A 16,345-nucleotide genomic window follows, 5' to 3' on the forward strand; every position below is an offset into this window, starting at 1 on the left:
CTTGAAAGGAGGATATAAGATGAACATCAACAAAAGCAAAACGAGGATAATGGAATGTAGTTGAATTAAGCCGGGTGATGCTAAGGGAATTAGATTAGGAAATGAGATACTTAAAGTGGTAAAGGAGTTTGCTATTTGGGGAACAAAGTAACTGATGATGGTCGAAGTAGAGAGGATATAAAATTTAGACTGGCAATGGCAAGGAAAGCGTTTCTGAAGAAGAGGAATTTGTTAACATCAAGTACAGATTTAGGTGTCAGGAAGTCGTTTCTGAAAGTATTTGTATGGAGTGTAGCCATGTATGGAAGTTAAACATGGACGATAAATAGTTTGGACAAGAAGAGAATAGAAGCTTTTGAAATGTGGTGCTACAGAAGAATGCTGAGGATTCGATGGGTAGATCACATAACTAATGAGGAGGTACTGAATAGGATTGGGGAGATGAGAAGTTTGTGGCACAACTTGACTAGAAGAGGGGATCGGTTGGTGGGATATGTTCTGAGGCATCAAGGGATCACCAATTTAATGTTGGAGGGCAGTGTGGAGGGTAAAAATCGTAGAGGGAGACCAGGAGATAAATACACTAAGCAGATTCAGAAGGATGTAGTTTGCAGTAGTTACTGGGAGATGAAGAAACTTGCACAGGATAGAGTAGCATAGAGAGCTGCATCAAACCAGTCTCAGGACTGAAGACCACAACAACAACAACAACAACAACAACAACAACATCATGATGGTAGCATGGCCACTTTACAAAATATTTTGACTGTTGGACGCACACATCCATCCAAAGGTCTCAGAATCATTGTCTTCATGAAGATCAGGAGACTGAAGAATCACAGCACTGATGATGACACAAAAGCAGCACATGCTTTGGTCTTCCTGACCTAGAGTAACACTAATGATGTTGAAATGGTGGTTTGTATCATCACCAGTAAAACCCCAATCGTTTCAAATACTGAACTTCAACGTACAAAAGAGCTTCGCACTTCAGATGAGTTTACGAATGAATTAATATGTTAAATATGCAACCAACAAAAAGTTTAGAAAAGGTCTGAGATTATGTTTAAAGTTAGTTGGAAGTCAATGAACAAATACTGGACGAATATGCTGTCTCCATGGGCAGTTAAGGCCCAAGCAACACTGCCTCTGCTCGGGGCATCAATCTGAGGGGGACACCCATATGCATGATCTGTATACAAATGTCTATCACAATTAGCAGCATAAACTGACGTGAGTAAAATGTGTGAGAGCAAGGCAAAAAGCGGGAGTATAGAGTGGACTGGCAGGGGAGGGGGGGCAAAGATAACTCGCTTTTGTCGAAAAATGTTCTCGAACTGGCTCTGGCTCTATCTCAGGACATGTACATAGTTTCCAACTTTAATACTTGTCTTTCTGTGTTAAATCTGTCACATCTGATTATAATTCTTAATGATTATATTATGAGAAATTTTAAATTTTTAAATTTGGTCACTAACTGTATGAAACACTGAAAATTAAATTTTTCTTGACCCCTGGAAGCTATCAGATATGCAACACGCAACTGGGACTTGGTTACTGTGCCCTGCTGGAAATATAGATTATGGTCTTACTCCTTATATGTAAATGATAGCACACTGAAAAGGGGAAGAAAGATTAAACCTAAGCATACTTCTGCAACACAGAAGACTAGATTAGTTAGGAGATCGGATAAACTGTTCATTCCACAGACCAATAGTGGGAAGATCCTTGAGGATGTTGAAAAGATCAGAAAAACATAATACTTAATTACAAAAGAACTGATGTACTTTTGTCCCTTCCACAGATACTAACTGAAAAGATCCTCAAGAATGTGGAATAATTAAAAAAAAAAGTTAAACACCTTACATATCACATGACACTGTTAATAATATTTTGTAAACTGATTCTACTAAGAAATTCAGCAGTGGAGTAGGAGTTGGTTAATAATAAACCCTTTGGGCTCTCTGTAAATTGTACTTCATTACTAGCCAAAGTTTTGCAGCTGCTGGCAAGCTACTGAAAATGTCTACACCTGAATATACAACGACTTTTTGGATTGAGTGACTATGAATAGAACTCTTATTCTCGGAACGGATTCTGTAAAAGGAACTTAAGGGTTGAAAGAAAGAGACTGCTCATGCCAAGTTTCACAAATGAATAAATATAGTGAGAAGCCATAGTGCAGTTAGTTTACCCAGTTCTCTGAACAAGTGGCTGAAAGACATTCTTGAATTCAAACTACAAATATTTGTATTATATGCTTTTGAACCCAGAAAACTTCAGCTGGGTTTGATAATTACCAGTGAGACTGTGTGCCTATGTGGAATGAAGGCAAGCCACTTTTTATTTTTTATTTTTATGTCATCTGCAGCTGATAACATCTGCATTGGGGAAAAAAAGGAGGAGGAAAAAAGTTTCAGCACTTCCCATATGAATTTACTATGAAGTTTTAATCCCAAGAATTTAACAAGTCAACTTCTTTTAACAGTATATCCTGATAGCAAGGCAAAAACAGAATAGTTGAACTTCATTTTGAAACTTTTCCTTTATAAAGGTAAATACAAGTGTACCGCCCCAGTTTAATTCTAGCACCACCTGAAAGATGAGAGATATAAATATTAGTATCAATGGCATGGAGAAACAGCTGAAATTACTAAAACTGAACAAAATGCCAGGTCCCAATGGAATCCTTATTAGATTCTAAACATAATTTGCAGCTGAGTTAGGCATAATACATCAAATAAACCTTGAACAAAAAAACCTTGCCCAATAGCTGGAAGAAGCAGCACATCATACCCATCTACAAGAATGGTAGCAGAAGTGATCCACAAAACAACTACCCAATATCCGACATCTGTCTATTGTAGAATCTCAGAATATATTTTGAGCTCAAACATAACATTGTAACTCAAACAGAAAGACATCCTCAGTGCCAACCAGCAAGATTCAGCACATATCAGTCATGTGAAACCCCAATTGACACTTTTCTCCTATGACATCCTGAAAACCATAGATCAAAGCAGTCAGGTAGAGCTCGAAAGCTAGTGTGAATGCTGTTTGCTGTAATGTGTTACTGTGTTCCACACTTCGATCTGCTGGTTGGTACCCCTGCACAAGGCCGCACGTACGGAGACAGAGCTCTCGTGAAAGATAAGTAATTTAGGTTGTAATTAATTGCAGTTGAACACTTTTAACTAATTAAATACATTCTTTAGTGTACTCTTCAAGCTCACCATTAAAAGTTTTTCTCTTATTTGCGTAGTGTTCTAGTAATTGTGAAAAGTTCGTTTGTTTACTTATTGCTGCTTAGGCCTAATTTTTCGAGTGTGCATATTTAGCGTTATACCGCAATTGGAAATGCATTTGCTGTAGTTTAACTGACTAAATACGTTCATTAGGGTGCTTTTCAAGCTCACCATTAAAGGTTTTTCTATTATTTGCGCATTGATCCAGTAATCGCGAAAAGTTTGTTTTGTTTATATTTCACGGCTTTGCCTTACTTTTCGAGTGTGCATACTTAGCGTTTACCACAATCTTAAGTGCATTTGGTATAGATTAACTAATTAAATACATTCATTAGTGTGCTCTTCAAGCTTGCCATTAAAGGTTTTTCTTTTATTTACGTATTCTTCCACTTACTGCAAAAAGTTTGTTTTGGTTACATTCGGCTGTTTAGGTCTAATTTTTGATTGTGCATATTTAGCGTTATACCACAAATTTAAATGCATTTAGTAATAGTTTACTTACATATTAGTTTACAAAACATATTTAGTGTCCTTTTGCATCTGTATTTAATATATTATTGTTATCACTTAGTAAATCTCTTAACTAATTTCCAAACTACCATGGATACTAAGTGTGTGAGCTGCAGTAGGAAAGTTAGTTCAGGGGTTTTGTGCAGCTGTTGTGACAGGTGGTTTCATTGGGGAAATTGTAGCGGCGTGGGAATTGCAGAAGCAAACAAGACTCTTCCATTCTTTTGCAGGGTTTGCTCAAGAGATAGGATTATAGCTGAACAGGAGGAGAAAATTAGAGCCCTTCAGGCTGATTTGGACAGAGCGAGGGAGGAACTGAAGAGGTTAAGGGGGGAGGAGGGCCAACAGCAATGGGAAGTGGTAGCTGGGAACAGGGGCCACAGAAAGAGGACAATGTCTGACAGTTTCCCAATTGGCACAACCAATAGATTTGCCTTGCTACCACAGTTAAGTAAGGAAGAGGCTCCAGTAGAAGTAGATGTAGTTAAGATGCAACAGAATCTCACTAGGAAACCAACTGTTTCAAAAAAAGTAAAAAGTAAGAGGAAAGTTCTGTTGCTAGGTAGCAGCCATGGAAGAGGTGTGGGCCAGATTTTGCAGGAAAAATTAGGTGACGGTACCAGGTCACAAACTTTTTCAAGCCAAGTGCAAGTCTTACCCAGTTGGTAGAGGATATAGGTTGCTTGTGCAAGAGATTCACAAAGCAGGATCATGTGATGATAGTGGGTGGAGTGGGAAACAGTATTGATAGGGATCGGGACTACAGTATTGAGTGTGACCTGGTGAAAATAGCCTCTGTAACGACTCATACGAATGTTGGGCTGTTGCATGCTTTCGTGCGGCATGATCAGCCCCAGTTGAACCGCTCTGTCAGGAGGGTAAATATGGAGGTGGATCAGTTGCGTAGGGCGGCCACTCTGTCAGACATTGGATTGGTTCCTGTCGAGGCTATTGACAGGGGAGATTTCACAAGGCATGGCCAACATCTCAGTAGGAAAGGGAAGGGTAAACTGGCAGGGTTGTTAGCGAAATCCATAAGGGGGGACACTAGTACTCATGGATGTACCTCTTTTTTAGACTAATATCAGTGTCCAATGAGAAGTTCAGGCAGGCAGGTGCAAAGAGGTCCAAAGCTCACAAAATTCTCACAACAGGAAACTAAATAATAATGTTACCATATTTAACCAAAATATTGGTGGATTAAAGAAGAAAGTAGATTCTCACAAAAGTAAAGTAAAAAATAATGTTACCATTTTTCACCAAAATATTCTGGGATTGAAGAATAAAGCAGATGAACTCCTGGTTTGTTTAGATGACATTGAATCTGATATTGTAATAGATATACTATGCCTGTCTGAGCATCACATTGTGTCTGATACAGAAAAGGTAGATATCAGTGGTAATAAACTAGCTGCACATATGAGTAGAGAGAATAAGGTGGGAGGAGGAGTTGCCATATATGTCAAAAGTTATCACTATGTAGAAAGCTCAGATACAAAAAATGTTTTGTCTAGAGCAACATATAGAAGCATGTGCCTGTCAACTTAAACTGAAGGAGGGCTCTTTTATAATTGTAACAGTATATAGGTCCCCTTCAGGAAACTTTCATTTATTCCTGGAAAACTTGGATGCCTTGTTGTGCTGTCTGTCAGATAGGGGAAAGCAAATTTTTATTTGTGGGGACTTACATGTTGATTCACTGAAAGAGTGTAATAGGAAGAATGACCTGGAAGTCTTGCTCGGTTCTTTCAATTTGACATCTGTCATTAATTTTCCTACTTGGGTAGTAAAGGACAGCAGCACATTGATAGATAACACTTTTATAGACCAACATAGGTTTAAAAACATAAATTCTTGTCCTGTTGAGAATGGGCTTTCTGATCATGATGCTCGGCTAGTTACAGTATATGACATAGCTCCATTCAGTAATTCAAAACTACCCTCCAAAGTTGTGCGTTCAATTAATGACTCAACAATTAGAAATTTCAGAGAAAATCTTCGGCAATTAGACTGGGATGAGAAGTACAAGGAACCCGATGCTAATTTAAAATATAACTTATTTCATGATACACTTGTAAGAGAATTTGAAAACTGTTTCCCCAAGAAAGTAGTTAAATCTAATTACAAGAAACCATGCAAAAAACCTTGGCTTACTAAAGGAATAAAAATATCTTGTAACCACAAAAGGGAACTTACCTAACAACAAGAAAGAGTGATGACCCAGAAACAGCCAAATATTATAAAAACTACTTGCTACATTAAGAAAGGTTATTAAAAAGTCCAGAAGCATGTGCACCATGTCTGATAACAAAATCAAAACAATTTGGAATATTATTACAAGGGAGACAGGGCAACCAAGAGTACAGGATGACGGCATCACCATCAAAGCGAATGGAAACTTGATAAACAAGAAGCTGGAAGTCGAAAACATTTTGAATAATCATTTTTTAAATGCTGTAGAGAAAATAGGATCTAAATGTTCATTAGAAGAAGCAAGGCAGTTAATGGAAGAGGCCTTACCCACACCATTTGATACAATTGAAATTCCACCCACCTCTCCTTCTGAAATTAAGAAGATGATAAACTCTCTCAAGAATAAAAGCTCACATGGAATTGATGGCATTTCCAGCAGGATAATAAAAGCTTGTTCCCAAGAAATAAGTGGGACTCTTAGCCACATATGTAATAGCTCTCTGAAGCAGGGTATTTTCCGAGATAGACTGAAGTATGCCATTGTTAAACCACTGCATAAAAAAGGGGATACATCTGATGTCAACAACTACCGCCCAATCTCTCTTCTGACTGCCTTATCCAAAATTCTTGAAAAAGTAATGTATTGTAGAGTAGCTTCACACCTCTGTAAAAATAAAGTTTTATCAAAATGTCAGTTTGGTTTCCAGAAGGGTTTTTCAACAGAAAATGCTATATATACTCTCACTAATGAAATATTAAATTCTCTGATAACCGGAAGTCACCTGTTGGGATTTTTTGTGATCTATCAAAGGCTTTTGATTGTGTAAATCATGGAATACTTCTCAATAAGCTCAAGTATTGTGGTATGAATGGGACAGTGCTCAAATGGTTTAAATCATACCTAACTGGAAGAGTGCAGAAAGTTGAAATAAACAGCTCACTTAATATGCAAAAAACTGGTGATTTCTCAAACTGGGGAACAATCAAGAATGGGGTGCCACAAGGTTCGGTCTTGGGTCCTCTGCTGTTCTTAATATATATTAACGACTTGCCATTCTATATTCACGAAGATGCAAAGCTGGTACTTTTTGCCGGTGATACAAGTATAGCTATCACACCCAACAGACAAGAATTAACTGGTGAAATTGTAAACGATGTTTTTCAGAAAATGATTAAGTGGTTTTCTGCAAATGGGCTCTCATTAAACTTTGACAAAACACAGTATATACAGTTCCACACAGTAAATGGAATGACACCATTAATAAATATAGACTTCGATCAGAAATTGGTAGCTAAGGTGGAATATTCAAAATTTCTAGGTGTATGCATTGATGAGGGGTTGAACTGGAGAAAACACACTGAGTATCTGCTGAAATGTTTGAGTTCAGCTACTTATGCTATTAGGGTCGTTGCAAATTTTGGCGATATACATCTGAGTAAAGTAGCTTACCACACCTATTTTCATTCTCTGCTTTCATATGGCACATTATTCTGGGGTAGCTCATCATTGAGTAAAAGAGTGTTCATTGCACAAAAGCGTGTAATCAGAATAATTGCTGGAGCTCATCCAAGATCATCCTGCAGACACTTATTTAAAGAGCTAGAAATCTTCACTGTAGCCTCACAAAATATACATATAAAAAAACAAAGATGATGTGACTTACCAAACTAAAGCACTGGCAGGTTGATAGACACACAAACAAACACAAACATACACACAAAATTCAAGCTTTCGCAACCAGCGGTTGCTTCATCAGGAAAGAGGGAAGGAGAGGGAAAGACGAAAGGATGTGGGTTTTAAGGGAGAGGGTAAGGAGTCATTCCAATCCCGGGAGCGGAAAGACTTACCTTAGGGGGAAAAAAGGATGGGTATATACTTGCACACACACACACACACACACACACACACACACACACACACACACACACACACACACATATCCATCCGCACATACACAGACACAAGCAGACATTTGTAAAGGCAAAGAGTTTGGGCAGAAATGTCAGTCGAGGCGGAAGTACAGAGGCAAAGATATTGTTGAAAGACAGGTGAGGTATGAGCGGCGGCAACTTGAAATTAGTGGAGGTTGAGGCCTGGCGGATAACGAGAAGAGAGGATATACTGAAGGGCAAGTTACCATCTCCGGAGCTCTGACAGGTTGGTGTTAGTGGGAAATATCCAGATAACCCGGATAGTATAACACTGTGCCAAGATGTGCTGGCCGTGCACCAAGGCACGTTTAGCCACAGGGTGATCATCATTACCAACAAACACTGTCTGCCTGTGTCCATTCATGAGAATGGACAGTTTGTTGCTGGTCATTCCCACATAGGAAGCTTCACAGTGTAGGCAGGTCAGTTGGTAAATCACGTGGGCGCTTTCACACGTGGCTCTGCCTTTGATCGTGTACACCTTCCGGGTTACAGGACTGGAGTAGGTGGTGGTGGGAGGGTGCATGGGACAGGTTTTACACCGGGGGCAGTTACAAGGGTAGGAGCCAGAGGGTAGGGAAGGTGGTTTGGGGATTTCATAGGGATGAACTAAGAGGTTACGAAGGTTAGGTGGACGGCGGAAGACACTCTTGGTGGAGTGGGGAGGATTTCATGAAGGATGGATCTCATTTCAGGACAGGATTTGAGGAAGTCGTATCCCTGCTGGAGAGCCACATTCAGAGTCTGATCCAGTCCTGGAAAGTATCCTGTCACAAGTGGGGCACTTTTGGGGTTCTTCTGTGGGAGGCTCTGGGCTTGAGGGGATGAGGAAGTGGCTCTGGTTATTTGCTTCTGTACCAGGTCGGGAGGGTAGTTGCGGGTGCGAAAGCTGTTTTCAGGTTGTTGGTGTAAAATATATATATATATATATATATATATATATATATATATATATATATATATATATATATATATATATATATATATATATATATATATATATATATATATATATATATATATATATATATATATATATATATATATATATATATATATATATATATATATATATATATATATACCGAACAAAAGCGCTGGCAGGTCGATAGACACACAAACAAACACAAACATTTTTTTTTCCCACGTGGAATGTTTCCTTCCATTATATATATATATATATGCTTGTGTCTGTATATGTGTGGATGGATGTGTGTGTATGTGTGTGAGTGTATACCCGTCCTTTTTTCCCCCTAAGGTAAGTCTTTCCGCTCCCGGGATTGGAATGACTCCTTACCCTCTCCCTTAAAACCCACATCCTTTCGTCTTTCCCTCTCCTTCCCTCTTCCCTGATGAGGCAACAGTTTGTTGCGAAAGCTTGAATTTTGTGTGTATGTTTGTGTTTGTTTGTGTGTCTGTCGACCTGCCAGCAGAACAAATTCAAAAGCAATAGCAGTGTACATGGCTACAACACTAGGAGAAAGGATGATCTTCATTACTCAAGGTTAAATCTAACTTTGGCTCAGAAGCAGGTAAATTATGCTGCCACAAAAGTCTTTGGTCACTTACCTAATAGCATCAAAAGTCTGACAGATAGCCATATAGCATTTAAAATGAAATTATAAGAATTTCTTAATGGCAACTCCTTCTACTCATTAGATGAGTTTTTGGATACAGTAAGTGGGTAATTTGCCAACGCTCACAAAAAAAAGTATAGACACCTTTTATTATCCTGACACGTTACACAACATTACGAAGTGTCGTATTCATGACCTATGGAACAAGTACTAATCTAATCTAATCTGGTTGTCTTTCTCTTATTTTACTTATTGCTCCACACAGTTTTACTTACTTTTTTCCATCTATCTCATTTTCATTTGACTGCCCCTTATATTTATGAAATATATGTGGTTTATAATAATTCACTTAATTTCTACACCAAAAATGTACAAAATAAAGTGAAAAATAAAAATAATCAAATTTATAACTATAACATAGTTGTAGCTTTGCAATATTTGCTATGATCTTCTTAGGTACACTTTCTCCAACTGCTACTCCAGCAGTGCAACAAGAAAGGTCTCCTCATGAATGTCCAGTTATCTCTGTTTGGTACAGCTTATCATGGAATGAATTTGAATTAAGGCCTCCTGCTTAATTTAAAGCGATGTAATGTTTAGTCAAATACCATAGTGAGAATGTTAGAAGGTCCACACTTGTGATTCAGGAGCAGTCTGGACAGAGGTATGTTCTAAAGTCACAGAGCTGATGTAATCAACAATGATTTTTTTAAAGTTACCTCTTGGACAACTTGCTCTACTTGTTTATCTTGACGCTGTTTCTTCTCCACTTGCTTCTGTGTGAATAGACGATAAGCTTCTGTTTGTTTATAGGCATTTAGTTCTCTGACATAGCGTTCACGATCTTGTTCAGCAGCATCTAGATAGCTCTGGAATTGAAATAAAATTGATAATAAATTATGAAGTGCATACATGTATGGATTCAAACTAATAAAGCTGTTTTCACAAATAAACAACCACGCAGATTTGGTACCTGCAGACTATATGCAGTACAATGTCGAAAAATTATTTTAATCATGTCACAGAATGAACTGAATTCCTGTAATCTGTTGCTAAATAGTGCAAATTACACAACTGTTGGAATTTCCCTGATCTTACACAGAATTATTTGTAACCTTCTCAATAAGTTTTTCCTCTTTTCATGAAATGAAAATATAAATGCTTACATTTTACTATTAAATATATCGTTACTTACTTTCAGGTTAATTTTTGTAATAGGATAATACATAGTCAATGTCTATTTTAATACAGAAAGGTAACTTCAGCACATACTCAGCAAAGGATTGTGTAAATTACGGTTCAGTCAGTCTACATGCCACTCCATCGTGACTATGCATGTTGAAGTTTTGCTCTTAAGATTGTGTGCAAGTACTTGCTAAACTGACTCATTCCACATAACTGACATAAAATTGTGCAAATGATGTACAGAATAAGAAATTAGCTAACTACAGTAATTCAAAGTACAAGAGGCATATATACATTTTTGAATGTAATCATAAAGCTAAGCTACTAAATTGCTTAATGGAAATACATAAAAAAATTATCTTGCTGTCTACGTGAAGTATGAACCATACTCCTTTGGATCTTGAGTCCAGTGCCTTACGCAACTGCCACAACATTGTAATAATACATACAGATTATGAAGTCTTTTTCATGGTTTTCCCAAAGTTAAACTTAAATAACATATTTATATGTATTACACATTTTGATAAATTACGTTACAGAGACTCAATAACTCTTGGTATAATTGTGTTATCTATAAAACATAAAATGACTTTCAATGGATCAAATAAAAGTTTGCACACTGCATTCTTGATTTCTATAATTTATACGTGTACAACTTGGGAATAATTTATGCAAGTGCAGTGACAAGAAACTAGGTATCCGCACTGAATCTGATATCTTTGATTGCTCTCACAATGTACTTTAATGTGAAAATGTCTACATAAACAAATTATGTAAATTAATATATCTCAGCATACAAATCAAGATTTACATCACTGTGTATCAGCAATAAATTTTAGAGAGATGGTTTCTACATACCATACTGGCCTGACTATAAGAAGAAAGAGAAAAAAAATCAGTGGAGAAAAAATATCACACATTACACAATTACAAAAACTGTTCACAATATGTTGTTGTTGTTGTGGTCTTCAGTCCTGAGACTGGTTTGATGCAGCTCTCCATGCTACTCTATCCTGTGCAAGCTCTTTCATCTCCCAGTACCTACTGCAACCTACATCCTTCTGAATCTGCTTATTGTATTCATCTCTTGGTCTCCCTCTACGATTTTTACCCTCCACGCTGCCCTCCAATACTAAATTGGTGATCCCTTGATGCCTCAGAACATGTCCTACCAACCGATCCCTTCTTCTGATCAAGTTGTGCCACAAACTTCTCTTCTCCCCAATCCTATTCAATACTTCCTCATTAGTTATGAGATCTACCCATCTAATCTTCAGCATTCTTCTGTAGCACCACATTTCGAAAGCTTCTATTCTCTTCTTGTCCAAACTATTTATCGTCCATGTTTCACTTCCATACATGGCTACACTCCATACGAATACTTTCAGAAATGACTTCCTGACACTTAAATCTATACTGGATGTTAACAAATTTCTCTTCTTCAGAAACGCTTTCCTTGCCATTGCCAGCCTACATTTTATATCCTCTCTACTTCGACCATCATCAGTTATTTTGCTCCCCAAATAGCAAAACTCCTTTACTACTTTAAGTGCCTCATTTCCTAATCTAATTCCCTCAGCATCACCCGACTTAATTAGACTACATTCCATTATCCTAGTTTTGCTTTTGTTGATGTTCATCTTATATCCTCCTTTCAAGACACTGTCCATTCCATTCAACTGCTCTTCCAAGTCCTTTGCTGTCTCTGACAGAATTACAATGTCATCGGCGAACCTCAAAGTTTTTATTTCTTCTCCATGAATTTTAATACCTACTCCGAATTTTTCTTTTGTTTCGTTTACTGCTTGCTCAATATACAGATTGAACAACATCGGGGAGAGGCTACAACCCTGTCTTACTCCCTTCCCAACCACTGCTTCCCTTTCATGTCCCTCGACTCTTATAACTGCCATCTGGTTTCTGTACAAATTGTAAGTAGCCTTTCGGTCCCTGTATTTTACCCCTGACACCTTTAGAATTTGAAAGAGAGTATTCCAGTCAACATTGTCAAAAGCTTTCTCTAAGTCTACAAATGCTAGAAACATAGGTTTGCCTTTCGTTAATCTTTCTTCTAAGATAAGTCGTAAGGTCAGTATTGCCTCATGTGTTCCAGTGTTTCTACGGAATCCAAACTGATCTTCCCCGAGGTTGGCTTCTACTAGTTTTTCCATTCGTCTGTAAAGAATTCGTGTTAGTATTTTGCAGCTGTGACTTATTAAGCTGATAGTTCGGTAATTTTCACATCTGTCAACACCTGCTTTCTTTGGGATTGGAATTATTATATTCTTCTTGAAGTCTGAGGGTATTTCGCCTGTTTCATACATCTTGCTCACCAGATGGTAGAGTTTTGTCAGGACTGGCTCTCCCACGGCCGTCAGTAGTTCCAATGGAATATTGTCTACTCCGGGGGCCTTGTTTCGACTCAGGTCTTTCAGTGCTCTGTCAAACTCTTCACGCAGTATCATATCTCCCATTTCATCTTCATCTACATCCTCTTCCATTTCCATAATATTGTCCTCAAGTACATCGCCCTTGTATAGACCCTCTATATACTCCTTCCACCTTTCTGCTTTCCCTTCTTTGCTTAGAACTGGGTTTCCATCTGAGGTCTTGATATTCATACAAGTCGTTCTCTTATCTCCAAAGGTCTCTTTAATTTTCCTGTAGGCGGTATCTATCTTACCCCTAGTGAGATAGGCCTCTACATCCTTACATTTGTCCTCTAGCCATCCCTGCTTAGCCATTTTGCACTTCCTGTCGATCTCATTTTTGAGACGTTTGTATTCCTTTTTGCCTGTTTCACTTACTGCATTTTTATATTTTCTCCTTTCATCAATTAAATTCAATATTTCTTCTGTTACCCAAGGATTTCTACTAGCTCTCGTCTTTTTACCTACTTGATCCTCTGCTGCCTTCACTACTTCATCCCTCAAAGCTACCCATTCTTCTTCTACTGTATTTATTTCCCCCATTCCTGTCAATTGCTCCCTTATGCTCTCCCTGAATCTCTGTACAACCTCTGGTTCTTTTAGTTTATCCAGGTCCCATCTCCTTAAATTCCCACCTTTTTGCAGTTTCTTCAGTTTTAATGTACAGGTCATAACCAATAGATTGTGGTCAGAGTCCACATCTGCCCCTGGAAATGTCTTACAATTTAAAACCTGGTTCCTAAATCTCTGTCTTACCATTATATAATCTATCTGATACCTTTTAGTATCGCCAGGGTTCTTCCATGTATACAACCTTCTTTCATGATTCTTAAACCAAGTGTTAGTTATGATTATGTTGTGCTCTGTGCAAAATTCGACCAGGCGGGTTCCTCTTTCATTTCTGTCCCCCAATCCATATTCACCTACTATGTTTCCTTCTCTCCCTTTTCCTACACTCGAATTCCAGTCACCCATGACTATTAAATTTTCGTCTCCCTTCACAATCTGAATAATTTCTTTTATTTCATCATACATTTCTTCAATTTCTTCGTCATCTGCAGAGCTAGTTGGCATATAAACTTGTACTACTGTAGTAGGCGTGGGCTTCGTATCTATCTTGGCCACAATAATGCGTTCACTATGCTGTTTGTAGTAGCTTACCCGCATTCCTATTTTCCTATTCATTATTAAACCTACTCCTGCATTACCCCTATTTGATTTTGTGTTTATAACCCTGTAGTCACCTGACCAGAAGTCTTGTTCCTCCTGCCACCGAACTTCACTAATTCCCACTATATCTAACTTCAACCTATCCATTTCCCTTTTTAAATTTTCTAACCTACCTGCCCGATTAAGGGATCTGACATTCCACGCTCCGATCCGTAGAACGCCAGTTTTCTTTCTCCTGATAACGACATCCTCTTGAGTAGTCCCCGCCGGGAGATCCGAATGGGGGACTATTTTACCTCCGGAATATTTTACCCAAGAGGACGCCATCATCATGTAATCATACAGTAAAGCTGCATGCCCTCGGGAAAAATTACGGCTGTAGTTTCCCCTTGCTTTCAGCCGTTCGCAGTACCAGCACAGCAAGGCCGTTTTGGTTATTGTTACAAGGTCAGATCAGTCAATCATCCAGACTGTTGCCCTTGCAACTACTGAAAAGGCTGCTGCCCCTCTTCAGGAACCACACGTTTGTCTGGCCTCTCAACAGATACCCCTCCGTTGTGGTTGCACCTACGGTACGGCTATCTTTATCGCTGAGGCACGCAAGCCTCCCCACCAACGGCAAGGTCCATGGTTCATGGGGGGGGTTCACAATATGGTCCACCTTAATCACATTTTTTATGTTGCAATGAAGACAAATTAAACAGCAATATCACCCTTCTAATCACAGTCATCACTGATTTCACTGTTAACTTCATGAGAAGTATTTGTTTCATAATTGCCAGTATTTTCATCACTTTCCTCCCAAAGTACTTTGTAGGCCATTAAAACTGTAACATACTGAAGATGACGTGCATCAAATCTCAAAATTGGTTGATGGCAGTCTTTTTGCTGTGCCTATCTGCGACTCAGCATCTCCGCTATATGGTGAGCAGCAACTTTCCTTTTCATAATATTGGTATGATGTTTACTATATGTTTGGTTAAGGAAATGATAAGCATTGTAGCCCAGTTCCCACAAGTAGGTAGGAGTAATGTCACCTAAATTCTGCATATAAGAAAAGATTACACAGCAGGTTCTCAGTCACAAATTGATTTTGAATGTTGGTCGTTTGTCAAAAGATCACTTTGTGCCTCTTGTACGAAGAAAAAATGTCTACTAGAGTGTGTTACAATTCATCTTACAGCCTAGCACCTGGTGTGATGGCACTGGGTTCCACTGAGCACAAATCATGTGCACCTCTGGTCACATAACTGGTAAGTAAGACATATTTTGTTGCATAATCGGTAATTTGGACACCTCTGGTCGCATAACTGGTTATTTGGACAGCAGCTCTAAAATTTCAGATGAGTTAAGACTCTTGGCACTGCTGTAACTTCCATGTCCTCCTCATGTTATCTTTCAGCAACAAAATGCAAGAATGCGAAAAAACTGTAGTCCAGGTCAGTACTTTCTCCAGATGTCTTATCCATTAAAAACATCTGGTTATGTGTTGCTAAGAGACTGGCCTGCCACTGTGACTGATGAATGATGATGCAACGTGGAATGATGTACCCATATCTGTCATCCACTCTCAGTTCAATGTGATGTCCAGCCAGGTAAGAGCTGCTGTTGCTGCCACAGGTGGAAGCGCTGTGAACTAAATTTTACACCTTGTATGCATTCACATCACTTACAAATCTAACCACTTATTATTCCACCATACTGTATACACACAATAAGTAAAATTTTATTATTTGATATTCTTCCTGTTTTTGAAATTTTAATGGTCAGAAGTATACACTGTCTTCACTACAGTCCGTGTATCAAATCTTGAACCTTTTGGTGACTTGAATACTTCTGAAATACTAGGACCCGTACACTGTACTTGACAGCAAATGTTCATCAGAGATAGGGGTACCGTTAGGAGGGCCCCAGGGAAGTGTGATAGCATTGCTGTTATTCTCTATATACACAAATGTAGGAGTACACAAGGTGATGTAGACTAAATTTCTAGGTGGTATGATGAATGGCAGCTAGCTGTAAATGTAGAAAATGTAAGTTAATGCAGATAGGTAGTAAAAAAAATCATGTAATGTTACAAAGCAGCATTGGTAGTGTGGTGTTT

General features: G+C 38.4%; 1 protein-coding gene across 1 annotated transcript in view; it reads right to left on the reverse strand.

Moving 5' to 3' along the window:
• The window catches only part of LOC124805334 (high mobility group protein 20A), a 95,344-nt gene that overhangs the window by 43,314 nt on the left and 35,685 nt on the right, over positions 1 to 16,345 (reverse strand). The window contains exon 4 of the mRNA XM_047265854.1: positions 10,177 to 10,326. Coding sequence (XP_047121810.1) covers positions 10,177 to 10,326 — 150 coding nt within the window. The remainder of the gene's footprint in view (positions 1 to 10,176; positions 10,327 to 16,345) is intronic.

The sequence above is a fragment of the Schistocerca piceifrons genome, chromosome 7 (assembly GCF_021461385.2).
Source record: "Schistocerca piceifrons isolate TAMUIC-IGC-003096 chromosome 7, iqSchPice1.1, whole genome shotgun sequence".
NCBI lineage: Eukaryota > Metazoa > Arthropoda > Insecta > Orthoptera > Acrididae > Schistocerca > Schistocerca piceifrons.